The following is a 27,991-nucleotide window of genomic DNA, read 5'->3' on the forward strand; positions in this document are numbered from 1 at the left end:
GCCAGCCATGGTTCTATATATTTTCACATTTTCTGCTAATTTTCATCTTACGATGGGGAAAGAAAGGAGCCCTAAAATCATTGCATAAATGTGAAATTTTTACATTAGATGCAGTTTAGCATTATAAGGTAAGTATGTTCTTAAGGTTTAAGCTTAAGAAAGCAACATCTGGCTATATACAAAATAATAATTATTTAACCAGCAAACCTTTTCTATATTTGTATTTTATCTTTGTGTTCACTTTTGAAGCTTTGGGTACATTTTTCAATACTTTTAGAAAACACATGTTACTGATTTTCTTTTACTCAGGTTTCTCAGTATGTTGTATGGAAATATTGGCAAGCTTATTTGGACTTTCCCCAAATACAACTTCATCATTTTACAGGGAAAAATATTAAAAAGTTCCTGGGTTAAATAAGTAACTAAGTTGACAAATGGTAGTTTGCTCAGATGACCCCCTTGAAAGGACTCAAGAGTCAGGCTTAAAAAAGACTGCTTTCTTCCAGCTAAACCTGAAAAAAAAGTTAGCTTTCATTCTGAAAGCAATTTTTCTCATGACCTAAAATACTGGTAAAATTTTCTGACTGATGTCTTAGTCATGATTAGTAGCATTAGACAATAGTAACTTCTAGTTATTACTATAGTGTATAATTTATTTTCTTTTTTTCTCTTTTTTTTTGCCAGTCCCAAGGCTTTAACATCAGGGCCTGAGCACTGTCCTTGGATTTTGTCAAGGCTAATGCTCTACCACTTGAGCCACAGCACCACTTCCGGCTTTTTTTATGTATGTGGTATGGAGGACTAGAACCCTGGTCTTTATGCATGGACGGCAAGCACTCTTACCACTAGGCCAAACTATCAGCCCCTAGTTTATTTTCTTTCTCACCCCCTTTTTTTTTGGTCAGTTATGAGGCTTGAACTCTGGGCCTACGCACTGTCCCTAAGCTCTTCAGCTCATGGATTCTCCCCTACCAATTGAGCCATAACGCCACTTCCAGTTTTCTGGTGGTTATTGGAGATAAGAGTCTCATGGACTTTAGTACCCGGGGCTGGCTTTGAACCGAGATCCTCAGATGTCAGCCTCCTGAGTAGCTAGGGTGACAGGCATGAGCTACCAGCACTGGCCCCTAGTTTATTTTCTGTACATAGCAAAAATACTTGGCAAAGCTTTTAAATACAGAGGGTCTGTTCTAGTGAGCATCTGATTACTGCCCCTTACACCTACTTTTAATTTCTGTCTCTTGAAAAGAAACCATGTCTCTGTATGTAGTTCTCTAAGTTGGAACACTTCCCCAACCAGCAGCAGTAGCCTCACCTGGGACCTTGTCAGAAATTATCAGTCCTATCCCAGACCTGCTGAGTCAGAAACTGTGGGGACAGACCCAGTCATCATTTTAATAGGTCAGACTGAGGCATGATAGTTTGAAAACCACTAGTCTAAAGAAAATCTGCTAAGAATATGATATGTTCCTCAGCCATTACAGATTTTTTTTTTTTTTTTTTTTTGCCAGTCCTGGGCTTGAGCTCAGGACCTGAGCACTGTCCTTGGACTTTCTCAAGGCTAGAGCTCTACCACTTGAGCCTCAGCACCACTTCTGGCTTTTATCTATGTATGTGGTACCGAGGAATCGAACCTGGGTCTTCATGCATGCTAGGCAAGCACTTTAACCACTAGGCCAAACTCCCGGCCCACCATTACAGATTTGACTCAGAGAAGCCACACCAATTAAAAAGTTCCATGGGGGTAAGGGCAGAAGAAAGCTCATATGAACTTAATCGCTAGGTCCTCTCAAGAATCAGACTAGTGATGTATCAGTACAGGTTTGGTATGAAAGTTCAGCTTGCTCACTGAATTGAGAATTTGAGACTGGTGATAATGTCTTTCATTAGTTCCCAAAATCATAACATAAGGGGTTATGGACAATGATTAACTCTTTCCAAATGTTTTAGGTCTTTTGCAACAGACATTTTTGTTCATTAGAACAAACTACAGGCATTTACCACCATATTTAGCGCCCCACTGCTTCTTTTGTGTGTGGGTGTCAGTGCCACTGAGCTCTTCCACCCAAGACTAGCCTTCTACCACTTAAGCCACAGCTCCACTTAAAACTTTTTTGGTGCTTAATTGGAGATGAGTGCCATAGACTTTCCTGTCTAGGCTGGCTTTGAACCATAATCCTCAGCCTCCTGAGTAGCTAGGATTACAAATGTGAGCCATCAGTGCCTGGCTAGCTTTTCCCCTTAGTTGTTCCCTTTAGTTTACTGCTGAAATGTGATATCTTCCATCTCCTGTAATCCCAAAATTTGGGAGATCTATTCAAGTGACTGAGATCAGAGAATTTAGGTTTGACGTTAGCACTGGCAGAAAAATTTGGAAGACTCTTTATTTTCTATAGCCAGGAAAAAGACCTGACTTGAGGCATGGTTCAAGCGGTAGAGCACTAGCCATGAGCAACAGTTCAAGGCGTTGAATTTAAGCTATAGTACAAGCACCGATTAGCTAGTTAACTAACTAGCTACTTTTAGTCAAAGAGGGTAAAAATGAAAGGAACCTTTTATAAAGATGATTCATAATTTCAGATTTGAAAATTATAAATTGGGGATTTTTGTTTGTATGATTACTAAGTCTAAATGTTAAATGGTTAATGTAGATTCCAGATCTTTATGATGCTCCTGCCCCATTCCCTCCTTCCCTGGGCTTGGAAGTACTTTGCCCATGAGAGCTGCTCCTCGTATATTACCATCCATTTCCCTTTCATCCCTAGCGACCTCACAGCAGTGCTAACATGTCACAAGAGCCTCAGAACTAGTGCTCTTTCTCTCCACGTGCACTATCAATGCTTTGCCCACCTAGCCACAGTTGCAAAGTCTTGGCCGGATTGCTTCCCAGAGGTCTTGCTCTGCTGCTGCTGTAGGCTCAGAGACCTTACAGTGTAGTTCTAGCTGTACATGTATGTTTGAATGACACAAAAAGAGTCAGGTGGTACACATCTGTAATCTTAGCCCTCTGAAGACAGGATGATCTTGAGTTTGAGACTAGCCTTCGTCTATAGAGCTAGTTCACTACGTGATTTGAACCTTGTCTCAGAATAATGATGATGATGATGATGCCAGAAAAAAAAAAATGACCAAACCTAGAGCCCTAAAATATCAGAAACTTAGTTTCTCATCAGATTTTTTTTTCAATGCCTGGAATTTTGATATTTGCAAATGACCTAAAACACTTTCAGTAGTAATCAATAATCTACAGGAATGACTTATCAGAAAATGGATAAATCAGAAAATATTCTTTTCATATTTAGGCATAAGAGTTACAATTGGCAACATGTATAGAAAATGCTGATGAATATTCTTTTGATTTAAGATGATTAAAAATTCAACTTTAGCCATTTCTTATCCAGAACATTTAAAATGACTTGTTAATGATTATCCTTTTCTCAGTCTTCTTGCTTATGAAGAACTGTAAGAGCTGGAGAGGTTTCTCTGCATCTTTTACCATAAGCACCATAACATAAGAGAACGTAAAGAAGACTGGAAAAGTAATGGTTAATGGCATGCAGACCCCTGCCTTCCTTTCCTTCTCAGTTTTTCATCCATCTGCTTTCTTTATTTTTCTTTCCCATCTGCCATCTCCTTTGGGGCTTGGGTAAATACCTCAATGGTGAAATGTAACTTCTTACTGCAGATGGGAGGTAAAGTGTTTGTTCTTAGTAACTGGTATGGCTTGGCTGGATGTACTGTATGCACTTAGGTGTTATAGAAACAGAAGTGAAGTTCTGCTCTCCTACTTCATTTTTGTTAGACTTGGCTTGAATGGGAGAAGGGGTGACCCAGAGAGTATAGCAAGTGACTTAGAGAACCTTGGAAAATACTTTTTATTGTTATAAGAGAACCAGAAGTTTCTATGATCTAAGTTTTGTATGTTCAACAGCATGATTTTAGTGATTGCTTCCAAGGGTCTAACTTCTGGTCATCCTGGTTTCCCATCAGGCACAATTTTATTTATAAATTTTGACCTTTCCTTCTAAGACTTAGCATTCTTATATATGAAATAGTGAAGTCAGTAACTAGGATATTGAACTTTCTGCCTACTTCTATTTTTCTGATTGTCTCTAGAGTGCCAGATAAAGAAGCCTTTGATAGTTTAGAAAGTCTTTGGAGTATTCTAGTTTCTATGTGCTATCTGTTGTTGGTCAGTTTCCTCTTCAGAGTATGTATGTTTGCATGTGATGATGACAGTTTACTTGAAGGGTGATGTGTGAACCATATAGTCCAGGAAGAGAGAGTTTTTGTCTAGGTCTATCCCAAGAATAAATTTAAACATCATCTGAATACTCAAAGTAAGTTACTTCCAGTCAACTAGTTTGAAGTTAAAACAGAAAGAACCTTTTATGTTCCATGTAACTAGCATCCCCACTGTCTCATCTTAAATATTTGCAATCTCATTGAAGTGTTTATTTACCCTTGTTATGTGCCTGTCTTTTGCTTTGCTTCATACTTCACAAAATAATTGCTTTTAGTTTTTTGGCCTTTAGACTTACCTGGTTTGAACTTAATTTCCCTTTTCTTTGCTAAATTAATAGTCGTATAACTTTTTATCAAGGATAAGCATATGGCATGCTTTCATAGTATAGTTGACAGGAATAGGTTCAAACTGAAATTTTCAGATGGAGAAAAATTCTAACATTTTATTTTGAATAGGAAGGTTGTTCTGGCTTCTTTGTCCTTGGTCAAATAATTGTGTGTGGATATTAAAGTTGGAGAAGTCAGGCAATGGAAGTGTTGATGTTGATTGGACACTTATTTTTTAGAGTAGCTTTTCCATTCTGAGGTCAGTGAAGGGTGACAGGACCATTTGTATAGAGGCAAGGAGATAATGCACCTCTATATGGGAAGATCCTTTTTTTTTAAATTTCATTTCATTGTATAAATTGTCGTGGTGGAAATCATTTTAAATTCAGCCAATTAATCTAGCCCAGTGCCTCTAGATTGCTAGTTATTTGCTGGTTTTTCTTCACTTTACTTGATTCTTGAGCTGTCTTAAGAATTCTTCTATAAAGCCTTTAAGAATTTTTTTTGGTAGTTGTGGGACTTGACCTCAGAGCCCGGGCACTGTCCCTTGGACACTTTGCTCAAAGCTAGTGCTCTGCCACTTGACTCACTGCACCACTTCCAGCTTTTTTTTATGTATGTGTTACTGAGGAATAGAACCCAGGGCTTTGTGCATGCGAGGCAAGCACTCTACCACGATGCTATGTTCCTAGCCCTCTATGAACTTTTGATATTCCTATAGTCCTAACCAAAAAATAAGACATCAGATAATGTTTTCAGGCCTATTCATCTGTTGTGCTTCTTATCACTTTGAAGAAATGCTTTTTTTTTTTTTTTTTGGTGCAGGTCCTAGGGTCTTAAACTCAGAGTTGAGATGCTTTCCCTAAGCTTTTTTTTTGCCCAAAGCCAGTGCTTTATCACTTGAGCCACAATTTCACTTGTGGCTATTTTTTTTTTTTTTTTTTGGTAGTTAATTGCAGATGAGAGTCTTGTGAACTTTTTTTTTTTCCTGCCTGGGCTAGCTTTGAACTATGATCTTCAGATCTCAGCCTCCTGAATGGCCAGGATTATAGGTGCAAGCCATTGTTGCCCAGCAAAGAAATACTTTCCTAATACCATGTTTTGGGGTTTTTTTTTGTGTGTATTTTGTATGTGTTTGAATTTCTTTCTTTCTTTTTCTGTCGGTTGTAGGACTTGAACTCAAGGCCTGAGTACTGTCCCAGAGCTCTTTTGCTTAAGGTTAGGGATCTACCACCTTGAGCCACAGATCCATTTCTGGTTTTCTGGGGCTTGATTGGAGATAAGGGTCTCACAAACATTCCTGCCTGGGTTGGTTTTCGAACTGTAATCCTTAGATCTCAGCCTCCTGAGTAGCTATAATTACAGATGTGAGCTATCAGTGCCCAGATTCTTTTTTTTTTTTTTTTTTTTTTTGGTAGTGCTCTGCCACTTGAACTACAACTCCACATTCACCTTTTTGGTAGTTTTATTGGAGATAGGAGTCTCACAGACTTTTCTGCTTGGGCTGGCTTCAAACAACAATCCTCAGATCTTAGACTCCTGAGAAGCTAGGATTCAAGGTATAATCTACTGGTGTCCAGCCTGAATTTCTTAAAAGCCTAGAGAACCTAGAAATTTGGAGATGCTCCTTTCTTCAGACCACAATATGTTCACGATAGCACAGCACTTTGTTCCTTACTGGAGAATCTGTGGCTTTCACATTCTCACACAAGGCAAGTTCTAGTTGGTAGACATTAGAGTAGCATCAGAGCTGTGGCTGCTCACATTCCAAGGGATTTCCTTGTTCGTTCAGGAAAACATTGAGGAGAAAAATGGCTTCCACCAAGTAACAGATTTATACATGTCATCATCACTTAATGTTTTTTTCTATTCTTTAATTCTAAAATCATTTCCCCAGAAGCTTTACTGAGGAAATTATGCTTTCTTTACTTTCTTTTCTTTGTTTTATTCCCCTCTTCTTTCTGTAGGTATGTCCTTTTGGTGGTTTGTTTGGTATTTTATTCTTTTCTTTTCGTTTCTCACTTTTTTTTTTTCCTGAACCTGTCTCCTGGTTCCTCGTTCCCTGCATGCCACTAACTATTTTCATTAGATATTAATTGATTTGTGAATTCAGGCTGAATTGCATCATCAGCAGATGGCGGATCCAGACCTGTTGGAAGAGTCCTCATCCCTCTTGGAGCCAAGTGAGATGGGAAGAGGCACACCTTTAAGACTTGGGTAAGTATCGCTTCAGCCTTTCCATTCCTAATAGGATCGTATTCTTCTTTGCTATTTCCAGGAGCAGTGAGGCTGGACATTGACTTGCTGCCTTGGATGCAGTCTCTTATGAGCCTGTTGAGAGTATTTCTCAGTCTCTAGATTGAGTTGTCAACTCTTAGCTAGGTCAGCTGTGATCAGGATAAGACTGACAGGCCTTTGACCTGCTAGTGTCATGTGTAGTATATAATTTTTTTCCTTCTCTCACTTTTTTGTCATGATAAATGAGGTAAGCCAGCTCAGAGAGATGGCATGTGTTTTCTCTGATATGTAGAAGCTAGATCTCAGATATCCTAGGACATGATAAATTATACAGGACTCTAGGCACTCACACACAGTGAGACCGAAAGAGGATACTCATAGAGGAACAACACAAAGGCACAATGCCTGTGTGCCTCTGATCATTTTTCTTTTCTTTCTTTTTTTTTTTTTTTGCCAGTCCTAGAGCTTGAACTCAGGGCTTAGTACTGCTTCTTGGGCTTTCTCAAGGCTAGGGCTCTACCACTTGAGCCACAGTACCACTTCCAGCGTTTTTCTATGTATTTGATACCGAGGAATCAAACCCAGGTCTTCATGCATGCTAGGCAAGCACTCCAGTAGGCCAAACTCTCGGCCCCCTATGATCATAATAAATAAAATGATACTCATGGAAATGAACTTCAGGAAGTGGACACGAGGGGTTTTTTCTGTTGTTTTGTTTTCTTTTTGTCTTATTCATTTATCTGTCTTTAGGAGGGTAAGGAAGGCACAGAAAGACAAAGGGTGACCAAGTACAGCAGTGATACTCTTTAGACACTATGTTAAAAATGATCTGTATAGGGCTGGGAGTTTGGCCTAGTGGTTAAAGTGCTTGCCTAGCATGCATGAAGACCCGGGTTCGATTCCTCGGTACCACATACATAGAAAAAAGCCGGAAGTGGTGCTGAGGCTCAAGTGGTAGAGCTCTAGCCTTGAGAAAGTCCAAGGACAGTGCTCAGGCCCTAAGCTCAAGCCCAGGACTGGCAAAAAAAAAAAAAAAATGATCTGTATAACTTATGGGTGGGAACAGGAGTGAAAATGGGGAGAAAGCAAGGGAAGGGGTGACATTGTCCAAAAACAAATGGACTCTTTCCCTGACTTACATAACTGTAACCCCTCTTAACATCACCTTTATAATAACTATAAAACAATTAAACAAAAACTTCCCAACCCAGAGTTGGGGATTTAGCTCAGTGGACAAGCACTTGCCTGGCAGGCCAAGGTCTTGAGTTCAGTCCTCAGCTCTACAAAACAAAACAGGTGTTCTCTCTCTCTCTCTCTCCCCCTTCCCCCACTACCCTACCCATATCATCAGCTGGAGTTCCTTATCAGACTCTTTTCCCACAGCTTCGTGGCTGGCGTTATTAACCGGGAGCGTATCCCTACTTTTGAACGCATGCTTTGGCGGGTGTGCCGAGGGAATGTGTTCCTGCGACAGGCTGAAATCGAGAACCCCCTGGAGGATCCTGTGACTGTAAGACAAGGAAATTGTGTCCTGTGGACTAGGTCTTATAAAGGGAGCCCAGAGCAGTAGCACAGCATGGCATCAGCCGAATCCTCCTCTTCACAGAGGAGCCTTCTGTTTATCCCTGCTTTGATCTGAGAGCTGAAGACTGCTGCTCTCATTTAACTTAACTCCTTACATGCATACTTCTGACGTGCACATGACATATGCATATTTTCAAGCCTTATTTCTCTATGGAGGTATTATCTTTATTGGAAATTTTATTTCCAATTATTTTTAAGTTCCAGTTTTATGTATTTCCTGTTACTAATTGGGGGTTTAGAGAAAAATTACCTTTTATGAAAACTAATTCACAGCAAACATGTGGTTCCAAATGTATTAATGTTATTGTGAAAAAGAAGAGAGATTTCCTAATGGAGAGATTTAATGTTTACAAGCTGATAAAAATTATTACCTACTTGTTTACTGGAACATTCAGAAATACAACTTAAGAATAAATATAGCCAGGTGCTGATGGTTTACACACCATATTACACCCTTAATATTCAGAAAGTTGAGATCTGAGGATTGAGGTTGAAACCAGTCCAGCAGCCAAATCTGAGAGACTTTTATCTCCAATTAACCAGCAAATAGCCAGAAATGGAGGTGTGGATCTAGTAGTAGAGGGCCAACCTTGAGCAAAAAAGCTACTATAGGAGAGTCCCAGAACCTGAATGCAGGATCCCAGTACTGGCACCAAAAGTTAAGTTAAAAAAAAATAAATACTGTGCCGGGCACCTGTAATCCTAGCTACTCAGGAGGCTGAGATCTGAGAATCACAGTTCAAAGCCAGCCCCAGGCACTAAAGACCATGAAAATCTTATTTCTAATTAACCACTAGAAAACCAAAAGTGGATCTGTGGCTCCAAAGATAGGGTGGTAGCCTTGAGCTGAAGAGCTCAAGGATAGCACCCAGGCCCAGAGTCCAAGCCCCATGACCAACAACAACAATAATAAATACATACATACATATATATTATACATACATACACTGTACAAGATAAGATTATTTTCCCCACAGAGCACTTTGGGAAAGTAGGAACAGCCTAGCAGTTTGGCATTTGATGGAGTTCATAACCTATACCTATTGGAACAGAGTGAATCCTAGTTTCGGAAATGAATTTACTACAAAAATTACACTTTTTAAAAAAATTATTGTTATTTAGAAGGTTAGAGTTGTTTTTTCTCATCTAGATTATCTTGTAAATGTCTTAAATTAGTAACTTTCCTGTACAGGAAAACAACTTGACTTTTGGGACATGCGGGGTTGGGTGGTATGTGGTTTTTAGTTCCTACAGAGTGAGAACAAGATGATACTTCAGGTTAAACCCTTTACTGGAGCTTGAACTCAAAATCTTGTCTTTTTGTCTGGCCTTTTGCACTGGAACCACACCTCTGCTTTTTTTTTTTTTTTCCTAATGCTTGCAATTCAAAGCCAGCCCCTTCCTAATCACTCAGAAAGTTAAATGTTGAAGAGATTTTCATCCATTCCTACAAGTGTGAATTCTTGTGTTTCTGGGCCTAGGGTGACTACGTGCACAAGTCGGTGTTTATCATTTTCTTCCAAGGCGATCAACTGAAAAACAGAGTCAAGAAAATCTGTGAAGGGTAAGAAGCACCTGCCATTATCTTAGAGGGCTCTGCTATTGTTCAACTAATGAGGTTTAGGATTCAGAACAGTGAGCTTTGACTTGTAATTCTATCATTTATTTTGTGTGAATGTGTGCCAGCACTAGAGCTTGAAATCTGAGCTTGTCAGCGCTCTGTGTCCTTTTTCACTAGTGACTGGTACTCCACCACTTGAACCATGTTCCTTTTTGTGTATTGGGTTATTTTTGGTGCTGATATTGGGCTTTCATACTGAGCTGATACTTGGCGCTGTCCCTTAGCTTGCTTTTGCTCAAGGATAACATTCTACCACTAGAGCCTTTTTTTTTTTTTTCCCTTTATTTATTTTAGTCCTGGGGCCTGAGCTCAGGGCCTGGGCACTGCACTGTCCCTGAGCTTCTTTTGCTTGAGGCTGGCATTCTACCACTTGAACCACAGCACCACTGTGACTTTTTCTGTGTATGTGGTACCAAGAAATTGAACCCAGGGCTTCATGCATTTTCGGCAAGCACACTACCACTAGGCCATATTCCTGGCCCCTGGTCCAGCTTTTATTGTTGTGGTGGTTAATTAGAAATGAAGTTGCATGGATATTTCTGCCCAGCAGAAATGAACCACTGCTGGCCAAATATGTTGTTTAAAATGTTTGATCTAAGGTGCGCGGCTCGTGCCTGGGCACAGTGGCTCACGCCTGCTCCTAGCTACTCAAGAGGCTGAGGTCTGAGAATCGCAATTCAAAGCCAGACCATGAAACTCTTATTTCCAAGTAACCACTAAAAAACTGAAAGTGGATCTGTGTTCCAGGGATAGGATGGTAGCCTTGAGCTGAAGAGCTCAGGGACAGTGCAGTGCCCAGGCTGAGTTCAAGCCCCATGATCCACCAAAAAAAATTAGGTCTATTTTAAACCATTAGAAAAAAAAATCACAGGTATGTGTTTGTTATATTGTCATCAAAACCAGTTTTCTTTATTCTGGAACAGTGGTTTTACATATGCCTATGGTATAGAGCCATAGGCAATGCGTTCTTAAATTTTTGAAATTCTGCCTTATTGACAGACTTTTTTTCTTTTTCCCCAGTGCTGGGGCTTGTACTCAGGGCCTGAGCACTGTCCTTAGTTTTTTCAAGGCTAGAGCTCTACCACTTGAGCCATAGCATCACTTCTGGCCTTTTTCTATTGAAGAATCGAACCCAGGTCTTTGTGCATGCTAGGAAAGCACTCTACCACTAGGCCAAATTCCTCCCCCCCTCAAAAAAAAAATCCAATAAATTTTCTTACTATTTTTTTAGTATCTTAAGAGAACTACATAGCTATGAGAATTTCAAAGCAGTTCAGCTGTTATTACTCTGTCTGCAAGCTACTTCACATAATTAGTACTGGTGAATGCATTAGCCTTACCTCATCCTGTTTGATCTGTTAGAATTTTAAATTCCTTTTTGAGATAGTTTGATTTGAGTATATTTAAAAAAACAAAAATGGGGAGAGGGAAATGGGTACAAACAAAGCAAAAACAAAAACAGAACTTCACTGTTCCTCATGCCATCTCCATACATTTTAGGTTCCGAGCCTCGCTCTATCCCTGTCCTGAGACACCGCAAGAAAGGAAAGAGATGGCTTCTGGAGTCAATACCCGGATTGATGATCTCCAAATGGTACACCAAGGGCCTAGGGGAATTTCGTTTTTGTGAACTACTGCAGTAGAGGTCTTTTGTCTTTCCTTAAATCACTGAGTTTGTTAGGCACCTTTAGCAGTTGAGAATATAACAAGAAATTAAGGGAGGGAGAGAGAGGAGAAAAGGGATGGGGAGGGGAGAGATGTCCATGCATAAGTCAGCCTGGGAGCTGAGCAAGTCTCAAGGAATGACTTAAAAATAGCACTGGTTGTCCTCAGTCAAGTCATGAATGCTATGTGCATCAGGATTAAATCTCTGTGAGTCTGGGATTACGTGTGTGTGTGTGTGTGTGTGTGTGTGTGTGTGTGTGTGTGTGTGTGTGTGTGTGTGTGTGTGTGTGTGTTGGTACTGGGGCTTGAACTCAGGGCCTAGGCACTGTCCCCTAGCTTTGTTAGCTTCAAGGCTGGCACTCTATCATTTGAGCCAGAGCTTGCTTCACTTTTGGCCTTTTGGTGGTTACTAGAAGCTAAGAATTTCTTGGACTTTCCTGCCCTAGCTAGCTTTTAACTGTGACTCTAAGGTCCCTACCTCCTGAGTAGTTAGGATTATAAGTGTGAACTACTGACACTCAGCAAGTCCTATATGTATGTATGTATATGTGTGTGTATATATATATATTTTTTTTTTCCAGTCCTGGGACTTGAACTCAGAGCCTGGGCACTGTCTTTGAGCTTTCGAGCTTTCCCAAGGCTCATTTCTGGCTTTTTCTGTGTATGTGGTGCCAAGGAATCAAACCCAAGGCTTCATGTTTGCTAGGCAAGCTCTGCGACTAAGCCATACTCCTAGCTTGCTTGCTGTTCTGAAGTGTGGGATTGTCTATTTATAAATTTGAGGGCCTGTGCTTCCCACCTCTTCAATTCAGGCTTCCATGAAAGTGAAAACCAGGGACCTACATTTGTTGTGCTTTGGGTTGGTAGATGAACAGAGAGAAAGCTAAAAACTGTTTTCTCAGGTATCTTCTCAGCTGGAAACTAAAATAAAATGTACGTTAGTAAGTAGCACTAATATTTCTTGTAATTTAACCAAGAGAAAAAAATGTAGCCAGAGAAAGAATAAGGTAGTTCTTTAGTATCTTTAAAATAAAGAAAAATGCCATGCCTCTTTGCCTTTCCTGTCTTGAGTTCTTGTTCTTTTCTCTTTCCAAAGGTTCTGAATCAGACAGAAGATCACCGCCAGAGGGTTCTGCAGGCAGCTGCTAAGAACATTCGAGTCTGGTTCATCAAAGTACGGAAGATGAAGGCTATCTACCACACCCTGAACCTGTGCAACATAGATGTGACCCAGAAGTGCCTGATTGCAGAAGTCTGGTGCCCTGTCACTGACCTTGACTCCATCCAGTTTGCGCTCAGAAGGGGCACGGTGAGTTCCTCAAAGCTAACCAGTGACGCTTTCACTAGGAAGGAGGTTCTGACCAATTTCATGTTCATCTTGGCTTTTAGGGTTATTTTTATTTTATTTTTTGATTGGTCGTGGGGCTTTAACTCAGGATGTAGGCTTTACCCTTGAACTGTGTTACTCAAGGCTAGCATTTTACCACTTTGAGTCACAGATCCACTTCTGGTTTTCTAGTTTCTGGTTTTCTGATAAGACTCCCATGGTTTTGAACTGTGATCCTCAGATCTCAGCCTCCTGAGCCACCAGCTGCCAGTTTACTTTTTGTTGTTGTTGGTAGTGGTGGTCATGCAATTTGAACTCTAGGCCTGGGTACTATCCCTGAGCTCTTCAGCTCAAGGCTACCATTCTATCCCTTGAGCCAAAGTGCCACTTTCAATTTTCTGGTGGTTAATTAGAGATAATCATCTCACAGTTTTTAGTGCCCAGGCTGGCTTTGAACCACAACACTCAGATCTCAGCCTTCTGAGTAGCTAGGTTTACAGGCATGAGCGTCCGCGCCCAGCTCCAGTTTACTTTTAGAGTTCTTAATACTATTATGCTTCTTGTATCCTCTAGTCTGTATATATACAAAATAGCCTACAGGAAATTATTTGGTGATAGCCTAGGTGAAATGATTTGATAATATGCCCATGATTCTTCAGCTTGGCTCATGACCAAACATCAGTTTCCTAGAGGGATTCAGAGAAATACAGATGTGCCTCAAATATCTTACAGCTTATTAAGATAGGTGGACATTCTTACTAAAATGGAATGTAAAAATAAATACAAAATAAAATAAACTTTAAAAAAAGACTGGAATGTATGTAGAGAGAGGGCATAGCTTTTCTGATGAAACCTTCAGAATGAATAAGACATTTATCAGCAGTGATGAAAAGAACACAATATTTAAAAAAAGAAAACAATATGGACAAAAGCAGGAAGAATGATACAGTAGTGTGTGGTGGGTAAGAACAAGAATTATAATGGTTTAGAGTAGGAACTGACCAGGCATGGTGGCTCCCGCCTGTAATCCTAGCTACTCTGGAGGCTGAGATCTGAGGATCAGGATTCAGAGCCACTCTGAGCACTATGGAACCTGAGACTCTTATCTCCAATTAACCACTAGAAAACCAGAAGTGAGGCTGTGGCACTAGGGTAGGGTGGTAACCTTGAGCTCAGGAGCTCAGGGACAATTCCTAGGCCCTGGGGTAGGGCAGTAGCCTTGAGCTGAAGAGCTCAGGGACAATATCCAGGCCCAGAGTCCAAGACTCACAGATGGAAAAAAAAAAAAAAAAAGTAGGAACTAAAACTGTATTAGGTTTTTGGAACCTAATTGTGAATGATGGGTTTGGGGTTTTTTTTTTGGTTAGTCATGGGGCTTGAACTCAGGGCCTGGGTACTGTCCTTGGGCTTTCTCAAGGCTAATGCTCTGCCACTTGAGCCACAGCACCACTTCCAAATAGTTCCATGTTTCTGAGTTTCATTTTTGGCTCCACATTTTGCTGGGTCTAAAAGCATACATTAATGTTCCTGGTTTATTTATGGTAAGTATGTTCTTCCCAGAACTTAATTGAACTTTTATACTTACCCTAAATTCCTCCAATAATGAACAAGATCACTTTTTATTGGTTTTATTCAGATGATTTATTCAAAAGAAAAAAATACATTTTATGTGTACAGTTTGAATTTTGATTCATGTGTGTTGACATTTTCCAGGAACACAGTGGTTCCACTGTACCCTCCATTCTGAATAGGATGCAGACAAATCAGACTCCCCCGACCTATAACAAAACCAACAAGTTCACATATGGCTTTCAGAACATAGTAGATGCTTATGGAATTGGGACTTACCGAGAAATAAATCCAGGTAAAAACACTGCATCTTTTTCTTCCTGAAGATTTTGTTTGATTCTTTTAATACCTCACTTTTTTTTTGTGGTTGTGGAACCTGAACTTTGGGCCTGAATGTTGTCCCTGAGCAATTTAGCTCAAGGCTACCGCTCTATCCCTTGAGCCACAGTGCCTCTTCCAGTTTTCTGGTAGTTAATTGGGGATAAGAGTCTCCAGGACTTTAGTGCCTGGGCTGGCTTTGAAATGTGATCCTCAGATCTCAGCCTCCAGAGTAGCTAGAGTTACAGGCATGAGCTACCACACCCAGCTACTATCTCACTCTTATATTCATTGATCAACTGGCTTAAAATTGAAGATGATGTCAAGTCCTCAGTTGACATATAATTCCTGTGGAGCAAGTGTCAATTTGACGTGAGTAGTAAGTTTATTTACTGCCTTAAGAGCTCATTCAATTGAATTCTCTGGACCATGAAGCCCCAGAAACGCTCAAAATTCTTTTTTTTTTTTTTTGCCAGTCCTGGGCTTGAGCTCAGGGCCTGAGCACTGTCCTTGGATTTTCTCAAGGCTAGAGCTCTACCACTTGAGCCTCAGCACCACTTCTGGCTTTTTTCTATGTATGTGGTACCAAGGAATCGAACCCGGGTCTTCATGCATGCTAGACAAGCACTTTAACCACTAGGCCAAACTCCCGGCCTCAAAATTCTTTTAGTTGAGCACTAGTGTCTGGCTCAGGAGGCTGAGATCTGGGGAAAGTCCATGAGGCTCTAATCTCCAATTAACCACAGAAAACTGGAAGTGGCACTGTAGCCTTGAGTGAAAAAACTCAGGGAGGGACTGGGAATGTGGCTTCGCGGTAGAGTGCTTGCCTAGCATGCATGAAGCCCTGGGTTCAGTTCATCAGTATCACAGAAACAGAGAAAGCCAGAAGTTCAAGACCCATGACTGACCAAAAATAAAGGGGTTTAAAAGAAGGGAACCAGAGAGTAAAGCATGTCATCAGGGCTAACCCTTCATTTCCTGTCTTCTCAGTTTAAACTGCATCAGCTGCTTTTCATGGGTGCATAGATCCTGCCTTGAAAGATATTTCCTAAGAGTCCATCTGTCTGGCAGCTGAGAAATATGCTACTCCCATTGATCTTAGAATACAGAGAAGAATGTAGTGTTTGAGAAATTCTTGTGCTTTCATGTACTTTGTGGTTTCTTTGTTTTTAATAGCTCCATATACCATCATCACTTTCCCTTTTCTCTTTGCTGTGATGTTTGGTGACTTTGGCCATGGCATTTTAATGACCCTTTTTGCTGTGTGGATGGTGTTAAGGGAGAGCCGGATTCTCTCCCAGAAGAATGAAAATGAGGTAATGTTCAAGTGATATCTATATTAAACTGAAAAGTTGCTTCTTAAGCATTCATTATGAAATGAATAATCTAGAAGTCAATGAATTTATCAGAAGGAAATAGAGAAGTTCATTTGCACACTGAAAAGACCATGTGGTAAATTTCTCTTAGCAATGTAGTTCTGACTTTAATTCAAGCTTTCTGAATTGGATTGGGTAAAATATTACAAAAGATTAATATGTTCTGAATAACATGGTTACAATATCAGCTGAAATAGTACATTCTCCATCACTTCTTTCTTCTGCTTTCCAGATGTTTAGTACTGTGTTCAGTGGCCGGTATATTGTTCTCTTGATGGGCATATTCTCCATCTACACTGGCCTCATCTACAATGACTGTTTCTCCAAATCTCTTAATATCTTTGGGTCATCTTGGAGTGTACGGCCAATGTTCACTATATATAATTGGACGTAAGTTGCAAAAATAAAAGTCAAAACTAATTCTTTTTATATTCAGCTCATGTTTTTGTAAGACAAGTGATAAACTAACCACCCCCTTAGGAAATACTTGGCATTGTCTCTGTTTCAGAACAATACACGGGCTGGGAAAGTGGCTTAGTGGTAGGGTACTTGCCTAGCATGCATGAAGCCCCGGGGTTTAATTCCTTAATACCACATACACAGACAAAGCCGAAAGTGATGCTGTGGCTTGAGTGGTAGAGTGCTAACCTTGAGCAAAAATAGAAACTCAGGGATAGTGCTCAAGCCCCAAAACTGGCCCCTCCCCCCCAAAAAAAGCATGCAGTGTCATCTCTTAGTTATGCTTTAATCTGAAGTGTTTTGTGATTTGTTCAGCAAGTATCAAAGAATTAGGACTATAACTTAACTGCATTTACTTCTCTGTATAGTAAATATAGGTCCTCCAGATTCCCCACTTTGTTGTGTATATTTTTTTTTTCTTTGTGTCTCAATCCTTCTCATCTTTGGCTATTAGTTCCTCCCTCTTTTATTGAAGAGATTAGTTATTTACAGTTTTTTAGGGAGATCAGTTTTTCCACTTCAGTAGATTCCCTCTCTTAGTCAAAAAGTAAGTGTGACTTTTCATGGTAGGGAGGACACACTTCGGGGGAATCCTGTTCTCCAGTTGAATCCAACTGTCCGCGGAGTTTTTGGTGGCCCATACCCATTTGGCATTGATCCGGTAAGAGTACTTCTTTTTCTGTATGCTGTCTCCAAAGTTTTTAATGTAGCCCTGAAAGGAGAGAATTAAAGTGAAAGTGAAGATAATTATTATTTTTTTTAGTGGGGCATATTTTTTGAAAACTTCAGAGTTTATCCAGATTATAGAAACCTAAATGCCTTGGAGAACCGTGTGTGTGTGTGGGGGGGTGTTTACCATTTTGTTTCTTTCTGAGATAGCTAATAATAATAATATTAACTGTGGGAAAAAAATGAATTTCAAGACTTCCATTTCTTCATTTATTTCTACTTAATTTGATTTTTCTAATTTTTTTTAGTTGACCTGTGCTTCATGCTTATAATCCTAGCTACTTAGGAGGCTGAGATCCAAGGATCATGGTTCAAAGTTAGCCTAGGCAGAAAAGTCTGAAAGACTCTATCTGCAATGGACTACTCAAAAAAGTTTCACAGATTTTCCTGCCTGGGCTATCTTTGAACCATGATTCTCAGATTTTAGCCTCCTAAGTAGTTACAATCGCAGACATGAACCACCAGCAAGCACCAGGCTCATATAATGTATCATATTTCTTTGTCTTCTTTTAAGATTTCTACTTTATTACGGTGTCAAGGAATGTGATTATGATAGATATTAATCAAGTTTTCTTTTTTCAAGTTTTTTTCTTTTTTTCATTTTTTTTGTCATGGGGCTTGAATTCTGGGCCTGGGCACTGTTCCTGAGCTCTTTAGCTCAAGCTACTGCCCTACCCTTGAGCCATAGCCCTGCTTCTGGTTTTCTAGTGTTTAATTGGAAGTAAGAGTTTCTGGGGCTCGGAGTTTGGCCTAGTGGTTAAAGTGCTTGCCTAGCATGCACGAAGACCTGGGTTCAATTCCTTGGTACCACATACATAGAAAAAAGCCGGAAGTGGTGCTGAGGCTCAAGTGGTAGAGCTCTAGCCTTGAGAAAGTCCAAGGACAGTGCTCAGGTCCTGAGCTCAAGCCCAGGACTGGCAAAAAAAAAAAAAAAAAAAAAGAGTTTCAAGGTCTTTAGTGCCTAGGCTGGCTTTGAACTGCTGGTGTTGAACTGTGATCCTCATATGTCAGCCTCTTCAGTAGCTAGGATTATAGGCATGAGCCACCTCACCTGGCTAAGAAGTCTTTTCTTAAATATATGAGTAATTTCTATTGGAGAATTCTTTGGTACCTTTTGTTTTCTTGGGTTATAGATTTGGAACATTGCAACCAACAAACTGACCTTCCTCAACTCCTTTAAGATGAAGATGTCCGTTATTCTTGGTATTGTCCATATGATGTTTGGAGTCAGCCTGAGCCTTTTCAATCATATGTGAGTCACTCTGTTCTCGTCATCATAAAACATCTTTGTGGATCAGTAACTCAGAACCTGATTCGGTATTGTAGAAGTAATTTGTAAAAATACCAAGATCTTAAATGAGTACCCAGTAACTCATAGTTATTCAGGTGACTGAGATCTGAGGATCCAGGTTCGAAGCCAGCCTGGGCAGAAAAGACCATGAGTCTCTTTTGTTGTTGGTGGTGGTGGTGGTCATGTGGCTTGACCTCAGGCCCTGGGAACTATCCCTGAGCAGTTTTGCTCAAGACTAGCTAACACTCTATCACTTTGAAACACAATATCACTTCCAGTTTTCTGGTGATTGATTGGAGATAAGAGCCTCACAAACTTTCCTGCTGAAGCTGGCTTTGAACCATGATCATCATATCTCTTGAGAAGTTAGGAATATAGGCATGAGCCACCAGCGCCCAGTCTCCAGTTAACCACAAAAAAGCCAAAAGTGGAGCTGGAGCTCAAATGGTAGAGCACTATCCTTGAGCACAAAAACTCAAGAATAGAGCCCAGGCCCTGAGTTCAAGCCCCAAGAACCTGCACAAAAGTATGTATGTGTTATTTAACAATTTATAATTGTAATAAAAATCCTTGGAAAAAATCTTCAGCAATTTTTATCAAACTGAGTGAATTCTTTTGTTGTTTTTGTTGTTATAGATTGAACCTAGGGCTTTGTAATAGACAGAATTGTGTGAGAAATCTTGTGAGCCTTCTGTTCCTCTCAATGATGGAATATCCTTTGAGTCTGTTCATTCTTACATTTTTTTTCTCTTTTCCCTTTTAGCTATTTCAAGAAGCCTCTGAACATCTACTTTGGATTTATCCCTGAAGTAATCTTCATGTCCTCATTGTTTGGCTACTTGGTTATCCTGATTTTTTACAAGTGGACAGCCTATGATGCCCATTCATCTGAGAATGCACCGAGCCTTCTGATCCATTTCATAAACATGTTCCTCTTTTCCTACCCAGAATCAGGCTTTCCAATGCTGTATTCTGGACAGGTGTGTCAACTTAGAGGAGTGCTGTCCTATGTGGTTACCCAAGTCAAAAAGTGAAATGAAGCAGGGCATGGTGGTTCACACCTGTAATCCTAGCAACTCAGGAGGCTGAGATCTGAGGATCACAGTTCAAAGCCAGCCCAGGCACTAAAGTCTGTGACACTCTTACCTCCAATTAACCACCAGAAAATTGGAAGTGGCAATGGCTTAAAGTGGTAGAGCACTAACTAGCCTTGAGCTGAAGGGCTCAGGGACAGCTTCCAGGCCCAGAGTTTAAACCCCACAACTGACAAAAAGAAAAAAACAAAAACAGACCCAAGTGAAGACTCCTTTCTATCCAGACTTCAGTTCAGACCATCCTCCTTTGTCTTTGGAGGATCCAGTATAATTTCTGTGTTCAGAAAGAATGCAATTTAACTGGGTATCAGTGGCTCACGCCTCTAATCCTAGCTACTTAGGAAGCTGAGATCTGAGGATCAAAGGTTCAAAGCCAGCCTGGGCACAAAAGTCCATGAGACTCTTACCTTGTTAACCACCAGAAAATGGGAAGTGGTGTTTTAGCTCAAGTGGTAGAGTGCTAGCCTTGAGCTGAAGAGCTCAAGGACAGCACCCAGGCCCAGAGTTCAAGCCCCACCATCGACCAAAAAAAAAAGGAAAAAAAGAAAGGATGTGATTTAGAATTACCACCTTATGGAGCAATTCTGGAACTTTCCATTATCTTTTGATCATTTTTGAGAAACCAGATAGTGTTGTTCATAGATAGATAAGAAAACAATGGGGAAAATTGTGCTGTGCATTGAATGATGGATTTATGTGTGATGTGCCTTGTTCTTACATGGCAGAAAGGAATTCAGTGTTTCCTGGTAGTGGTGGCCCTGCTCTGTGTCCCCTGGATGCTGCTGTGTAAGCCACTGATCCTTCGTCATCAGTATCTGAGAAGGAAGCACATGGTGAGTATATTCCTACATTGGAATTAATAAGCTTTTTTTTTTTTTTAAGATCAGAGCAGTTTCCCAAGGAATATGATTAACATCTGTAGGTTCTTAAAATGCATTTACTTTGTATCCCAGCATGAACACTGGCCTGTGGAAGTCAGAGAAATAAATATTTGTTGTTCAAAGATCTGGATTGAGCCCTTGAGTGGCTCAGGTGGAGAGAATAAATCATGTGTCTGCCACCTTTTGCGGTCACGATTTACTAAGACTGTGCTCTGCAGAATCCAGGCCTGTTATATGCAGCATCAGCCAAAGCAAGGCTATGCAAGCTGCAGACGATGAATCAACTCGTGTGGTTTGCCTGGGAAACCACAGGACTGATGCTGAGGCATTTTCTTTTAAAACAAGGCCATGATACTTTCTCTGACCAAAACATCCTGGAAAAAGGTTTGGTTTAGAGCACACTGATTTTTATTTTCCTTTTTAAGAAACAGCATACATACACTTATTTACTAATGTATGTGTGCATATGAATTCTACACACATACCTACAAAGTTGGCCAGTGTGTAATTTCTGACTATCCAAAAATGCTTATTTACTGCACTGCCTGGGGAAGCCCCAAAGACCTTGTTGCATGATTCTCACGTGGCTGTAAGATTATTCCTGCTGTTAGAAAGCAGCTGAGTTACAAGATGCTCCTTCTCCCTTTTCCGACCATCTTCATCCTTCCACGTCCCCTCCATTCGTCTTCCCCCTTCCCCCTCCCTCTTTTGTTTTCTTCTCCTTTCTTTTCTTCCATTCACTATCAGGAAGGGCAACCTGTGGAGGCCCCAGTCAGCCCAACCCCGAGCCAACAGGGACTAGAAGCAGCAGCGGCTGCAACAGTGAGTGCATTAAACCCATCACACCAAACACTTCGTTGAAAGAGGTGGCAAACAGTGCAGCAGAATTCTTTTTAACCCTATGAGAGCATGGCACTTGTGTGCCCTCAGGAAGTGTGTCCTTGTAACTCATTGAAACACTGGAAGAGCTTTCCACCTCTAAAGAGTAGATTCTGGTATCGTCTTTACATTCGTCTAAAGTTTCTATTCAGGTATATACATGAGAACACAGTGCTTGTTGTACTGTCTCTGAGACCCATCATCTTATGGGAAGGGTGGCAGCTCTTGGATTCATCCACTTTTGTGTCTGCATTCTGTGACCCTGTCCTGGAGATTTGTGAGCATGCAGGCTAGACCATCTCTGATTCTTGAGTTGATTTCTCTGTACTTTAGAATTCTGCTTCCGAGAGATGTGTTGATGTTGGTCCTTTTTAGCAATGACTTACCCTTTTTAGAGTGAGAGTGTATACTTGTTTCCTTTACTGTGAGACTCCGAAGCCCTTGGGTCCTCAGCTGTTTCATTGAAACCTCCGCTCTCCCATGTGTCTTGTGCGTACAATACATCTGGTGTAATAACCAAGTTCATCTTCTGTCTCCATTTCCCTCCTTCTGTTATTAACTTGTGATTCGGTAACAGCTCTTTCACCTTTAGCACATTTTAATACTTGCTTCAGAGATCTCTTTTCACCACCATCTTGTAATGTGCTCTTATCAGCCTACCACATTCTAAACATGTAAAAGCTCAGGAGTAGTGATTACTTGTGTACTCCTGTGAGGAAAATGAAATGTTTATACAGATGGCTACTTCTCTCATTATGGGCTCCTAATCATTTTAGATTTGGAAAACTGCTTAGCCATCCTGCTAGAACTAGTGTAAAAGGGATGGTTTTTTTTTCTTTTTTTTTTGTTGGGGATCAGCAGGAATTTTAATTTTGCTCCTTCAAATTGTTTTCCATCAGGGATTTACTGTCTCCTTCCCTACAAATAAAAAAATGAAACACACCTATCTGTGGTTGATATTCTGGTCTTCCTGCTAGCCTCAGCACTGCAAGGTGCTTCTGAGACAATTTCATTGCTTTGAAATCTAGAATCTCTTCTGTGACACTCTGAGTTAACATGGCCAGTCAGCAAATGTGCACGGTCATTGAGCTTTTCTCCCTGGGACAAGAAGATGTTGTTCTTACTATACTTGCAGTCCTTTTGTGGACTTCTTTTGAAGAAGAAAATCTTGTTATACTTGAAGTCCTCCTTTTCAGAGTGGTCATGTGTCATTTGTGACCAGTCTGGAAGTACTCAGGCTATAGTAGTTCCCATATCTGGCCAAACATCTGAATCACATGGTAAACTGAATTTGTTCCATAAGAGTATTAAATAAGTGGAAGAAATACAAGTGACTTATAATTCTTATGATTCTGACCCAGATAATTCCCTACTGACATTTAAAAATGCAACAGCTACACTTGGCTAGAGGGTGCTTATAGTACTAACCACAAAGACACATTAGTCCCTGCTATACTGAGGCATTGTTAACAACCGGGAGCTTTTTGTCTGTCATCTGTGTGTGTTAGAAGGAGCAGGATGTTTGGAATTGTGTTTTAGATTGAAACAGTTTAGTAGTATTGGGTTTGAACTGAACTTTAGACTCATTCACCTTGATTTTAGTTTTTTGTTTAAACTTTATCTTAGAGGTTGTTTCATAGTGGTACTCACTGTAAAGTAGCCTGTAGAATGTTCTCTTGAATATGCCAAAAATGAGAGAACCACTCTTGTCATGGATGATGTATTGGTTGTTCCCAGTTTTTTGCTGTTAGAAACAATGATACAGAATTAATCATTGTTCATATACACCTTGTTAAAGCTTTCCAGCCATACCATTATTGATTCTCAAGGATGCATGTGCTTTTGTTATTGTTGTTGTTATTGTTGTTGTCAGTTGTGGGACGATAGTAGTTCTTAAATAAAGATTTCCTGTGTCCTACCCAAGACCTAAAGAGCAGCTTCTGAAGTGATTCGAATGGAGCTGGTTGCCCGGCAGCATGTAAGGACCATAGGGAATGCTGAGAACGACGGGACACTGGCCAAACCCCTTACACGCTTTCAGGAGCTGCTATCCAGATAGCCCTCCATATCTTTCTTAGACAGAAGTCATCTAAAGTATGAGGGAGCCCCTTCCAAACTCATATTTATTTATTTATTTATGGTTCTTGTCCTAGGGCTTGAGCTCAGGACCTAGACACTGACTCTAAGCGTTTTTGCTCAAGGCTAGCACCTCTACTACTTGAGCCACAGCTCAATTCCAACTCTTTTTTTTTTTTCCCTCCCTAGGGGTTGGGGAGGAGGTCATGGGGCTTGAACTCGGTCTGGGCACTGTCCCTGAGCTCTTCAGCTCAGGGCTACTGTCCTACCCTTGAGCCAAGCCCCACTTCCCGTTTTCTAGAGGTTAACTGGAGATAAGAGTCTCAGGTCCTTTTGTGCCGGGGCTGGCTTTAAACCTTCATCCTCAGACCTCAGCCTCTTGAGTAGCTAGGATTACAGGTGGCTTGGTTCCAGCTTTTTGTTGGTTAAATGGAGATTAGAGTCTTACACACTTTCCTGCCTGGGCTGGCTTCCAACTGCGATCCTCAGCTCTCAGCTTCCTAAGTAGCTAGGACTGCAGCTCCTGGTGCCTGGCTCCAAGTACCTTTTTACTCAGCTGTCATTTTAACTCAGTTCTTCCTGGATTTTGTACCCAGAGGACTTTTCCCTCAATAAACCCCAGGATTTTTATTTATGATTATTTTTTGTTTTGTTTTTATTGTTGCTTGGGGATCTTCGGGGGGGGGAGTTTGAAGCTAGGGCCTCAGGATTGCTTGGTTTGCTTTCTTGACTGGCATTCTACCACTACCACTTGGGCCACTCTTCCAGCCCAATTGTTTTGTTTGTTTGTTTGTGTTTTGTCAGTTGTGGGGCTTGAACTCTGGGCCTGGGCTGTCCCTGAGCCAGCCCAGCCATTCTGTGAATGGACATACTGCTGAAGAGTGGAGAGTAAACACTCAGTCAGTACCTTCCGGTATGCCTATAGTAGAGTAATTTTAATGTCATGTGTTTTCTAGCCACAAATGAATGTACAGAAAGCTGTAGAAGAGTTGTCTTCCCCAATTTAAGGAGTCCTTTGTCCTAGTAAGAAACCCGTACATATTTGAGAGAGATTGCTGGGATTCTTGAACTCCTATTGAAATTTATCACTAAACTTACCCTGTCATTTGACTTACCCTCCCTCTTAGAAAGTCTAATCTTCAGTTGCAGTAAAACAGGGCTCCTAGCAAGCTTTACGGATGAGCTGCACTTGTTAGGAGAATTTGTTCATGTTCACCTTTTGACGAGGGTGAGGCTAGTGGTGTATCTTGGTGAAGTCAGATGATGTGATAAAGGCAAGTTACACCTGTGGGGGCTGGAACAAGGTTGGGATGGGAACAGTTGTTTGTCTTCACCACAACTGTTCAGTTGGTGAATTTTGCTTTTGTTGTTAGGATGTATGCCTTTCTGAGGTTTGTATGTACTAACCATCACCCTTCCCCACCTCACAGAATGTCACTTTAAAGCTCAGGCAAATTCTACTCTTTCTGTTCATCTGTGTAGGGAACTCTCAACTTTGGTGGGATCAGGGTGGGCAACGGACCAACAGAGGAGGATGCTGAGATAATTCAGCATGACCAGCTCTCCACCCATTCAGAGGACGCGGAAGAGGTAAGATCCAGCGCTGTGGGCATCTTTTCCTTCCACCTCGGTCGGGTCAGTCTAGTCCTGTTTTCCTAAGAGTCTCACATCAGTCTTCTCCTTAAAAAAAAAAAAAAAAGAAAGAAAGAAAAGAAAAGAAAATACTCGTAGTTGCTCACCTTCTGGGCCACTTAGGGCACCACAGCAGGCCTCTCTCCAAGCTCTTGGTGTTATCCAAGGAGCCCGAAGAAGCTTTGCTCTGCTCTTCTTGATTTTCCTGTTGCATGTGACCTTAATTACTAACCGCTCTCCTTGGCCCAATCAGCACCCAGCATCCCAGCTTTTGTTACCAGAAGCACAGAGCGCTTAGGATAGCTTCCTCATTCCTTGATCTTTCTGAGTATTATTCTACTTACACTACTTACCAGCTGTAATCACTGATAGCTTTTAAGGCCTGCCTCTCTGATGTGTTCTTATTGCAGGTATTTTGTTGGAGTTTTTTGTTGTTGTTGTTTTGTTTTTGTTTTTTTTTTGCTGTTGTAGTTACTTGCCTTCTTTTACAGGGAGAGTGGAAACAAGTCAGGTCAAGCTGGTCTTTCTCTTCAGTCACTACCTCTATTACCGGTTGTTGAATCCACTCTCCTTGACCAGCTACTCAGAGCACAAAGCCTCCAAACATAACTATTAAACCTCATCCACTCATCATGTTCTTTTTAAAGCAAATAAGATAGAAAGGAGATGGAGGACCCAGCTTGGACTATTGAGTCTATCTGCCCACTTTGAGTCTGATTTTTTTTTTTTAAGGCCAACTGTCAGGGTGCCTTTTAAAACTATGTGACTTAATGCTCTAACTCCCTGTATCTGCTAAGGAGGCCTGCTTCTGACATGTTAGGCCCATTTAATATTACTGGTTATTCCCAAGGTATGTTCTCATAACTTGTGATCTTGTTTGTGGCGTGGCTTCCCACTAAGTGTTGATTTGTGTTTTCAAGCCTACCGAGGATGAAGTGGTAAGACCAAAGCCTTCATGTTTATCTAGAGCTTCTCTTTTCCCATCCTTGTGATCACTCTGCTGTCCCTGCCACACCCCAGGGCCACGCACACATGACCCTGTGCATCCTGCATTTCATTGGCCATGTCTAACCAGTTTGTGAGCCTGTGTTCTGACAAAGCTCATCTCCATTAACTGCATCTCATGCTGGTCATCTCTGTCTTTGTGTCATTGACTTTGCTGATCTAATACCTCTGAAAGTGGCTTTGGAGGAGCTGCAAGTAATGTCTGAACTGGCATTCTTGTAGTGACTCCTCAGGGTTAAGTCCCATGGGCCTCCACCTTCCCCTCCTGTGATAGCTATCTCTGCCCTGCTCCTCTTGAGTGCTCACGAACAAAGCTTACCTTTCCTCCCTATTTGAGATGCAGCCTGCCTCTTCCTGCTGCCCTCATCAGCTTGCTGATGCTTCAGCTTGAGACCGCATACACCCTTGCTTAGGGTCAGCTCTACCTCCATGTGACCTAAGTGAGAAGCAGACAGCTCTCAAAAGGAGGTTTTGCCTCTCAGATGCATCCTGGGAAAAATAATCTATCTGCATGGGAAGAGTTCATGCCTCAGGCACATATGGAAAATTGCAGAATCGAAAGAAATTGGACTGAATTATTTAGGCCATGTCTAAAGTGCACGGCCTTCGAGCTGGACAGTAATTCATTTAGCAACATATGTTTTGCATTGAGTTTTTACAAAGCCTTGCTGCACTGTTTGCATCTTTCCCCAAAACTTCTCTCTAAAGTCCCTAGACTTATGAACTCAACCTTTCCCGCTCTTGGCTCTCCTGATCCTAAAGGGCAGAAGGATGGAATGGGAAAACCTTTGCTGTTCTGTGTATAAACAGGCAGTGCTTACTCTTTGTGAAGTCTGGAGAGGTTCCTTTGCTGGCTTCAAGGACATCCTTTGTTTCTGGACCTCTCATTTATGCAGTTGCTGGCTGACATGCGTTGCATGGCAGGGGGTTAGGGAGGCAGTATTCCATGTTGGTGAAGAGCCCAACCCTCTCCCAGCACCACTATCTCCAGCAACACTGCAGTGAACATATCTTTTTCATTGAGCTCATGGTTCTATAGTCATCATAAGAATGGTTCAGCCAACCATCTAATACCAGTGTTCTCATTCATAGCCATATCCCTGAGGGTTGGAGATGATGGACTTAGTTCAGCCTTCCCAGCCTCCAGCCACCCAGCTTGCTCAGGTCCAAGTCCCTTGGCTTCCTTAGTAGTCATAACTGATATTAGGGTTTAAACTTAGCCTCTGCTCATTCAGGTAGCTCGCTGGTCTGGCACTCTACTCCCCTGAACCATGTATCCAGCCCAGCTTTTTGCTGGTTATTTTGGAGAAGGAGTCTTGAAGACTTTTCTGGCCTGGCTTTATACCATGATCATACTGGATCTTAGCCGCCTAAGTAACTAGGGTTATAGGTGTGAGTCTTCAGTATTCAGATAACATTTTTATCAGGAAAATGTAGATAATTAGCAATGGCTTAATGATTTCAAACAAAATAGATCCTTTTGAAAGAAAAAAAAAGTTCAGTCTACTAGAATGTTCCCACTTTGCTTGGCTATAAAAACTGTTTCACATAGGGCATTGTTCCCTTTCTCTAGGAGGCACTCAGCCAGCTGCAAACCAGAGCCAGGTCCCTGGTATCTTAAGAAATCTGTAACCACTCAACAAGAGTCAGTGTTCCTACCCCCACTGTCATCTCA

General features: G+C 41.1%; 1 protein-coding gene across 7 annotated transcripts in view; it reads left to right on the forward strand.

Annotated features, from left to right (window-relative positions):
- Positions 1–27,991, forward strand: part of Atp6v0a1 (ATPase H+ transporting V0 subunit a1) — a 48,393-nt gene that overhangs the window by 11,472 nt on the left and 8,930 nt on the right. The window contains exons 6-20 of one of the 7 annotated variants that reach the window (XM_090350905.1): positions 6,686–6,789; positions 8,194–8,320; positions 9,876–9,958; positions 11,516–11,609; positions 12,777–12,989; positions 14,721–14,871; positions 16,071–16,210; positions 16,503–16,660; positions 17,300–17,390; positions 18,592–18,710; positions 19,513–19,729; positions 20,569–20,676; positions 21,472–21,546; positions 25,162–25,269; positions 26,232–26,249. In XM_090350905.1, the coding sequence (XP_090207031.1) occupies positions 6,686–6,789; positions 8,194–8,320; positions 9,876–9,958; positions 11,516–11,609; positions 12,777–12,989; positions 14,721–14,871; positions 16,071–16,210; positions 16,503–16,660; positions 17,300–17,390; positions 18,592–18,710; positions 19,513–19,729; positions 20,569–20,676; positions 21,472–21,546; positions 25,162–25,269; positions 26,232–26,249 (1,806 nt within the window). The remainder of the gene's footprint in view (positions 1–6,685; positions 6,790–8,193; positions 8,321–9,875; positions 9,959–11,515; positions 11,610–12,776; positions 12,990–14,720; positions 14,872–16,070; positions 16,211–16,502; positions 16,661–17,299; positions 17,391–18,591; positions 18,711–19,512; positions 19,730–20,568; positions 20,677–21,471; positions 21,547–25,161; positions 25,270–26,231; positions 26,250–27,991) is intronic. The other 6 variants (XM_090350907.1, XM_090350906.1, XM_090350908.1 and 3 more) reach the window with 6 other exon arrangements.

This window comes from Megascapheus bottae, chromosome 17 (genome assembly GCF_031878675.1).
Source record: "Megascapheus bottae isolate mThoBot1 chromosome 17, mThoBot2.hap1, whole genome shotgun sequence".
In the NCBI taxonomy this organism is placed as follows: domain Eukaryota; kingdom Metazoa; phylum Chordata; class Mammalia; order Rodentia; family Geomyidae; genus Megascapheus; species Megascapheus bottae.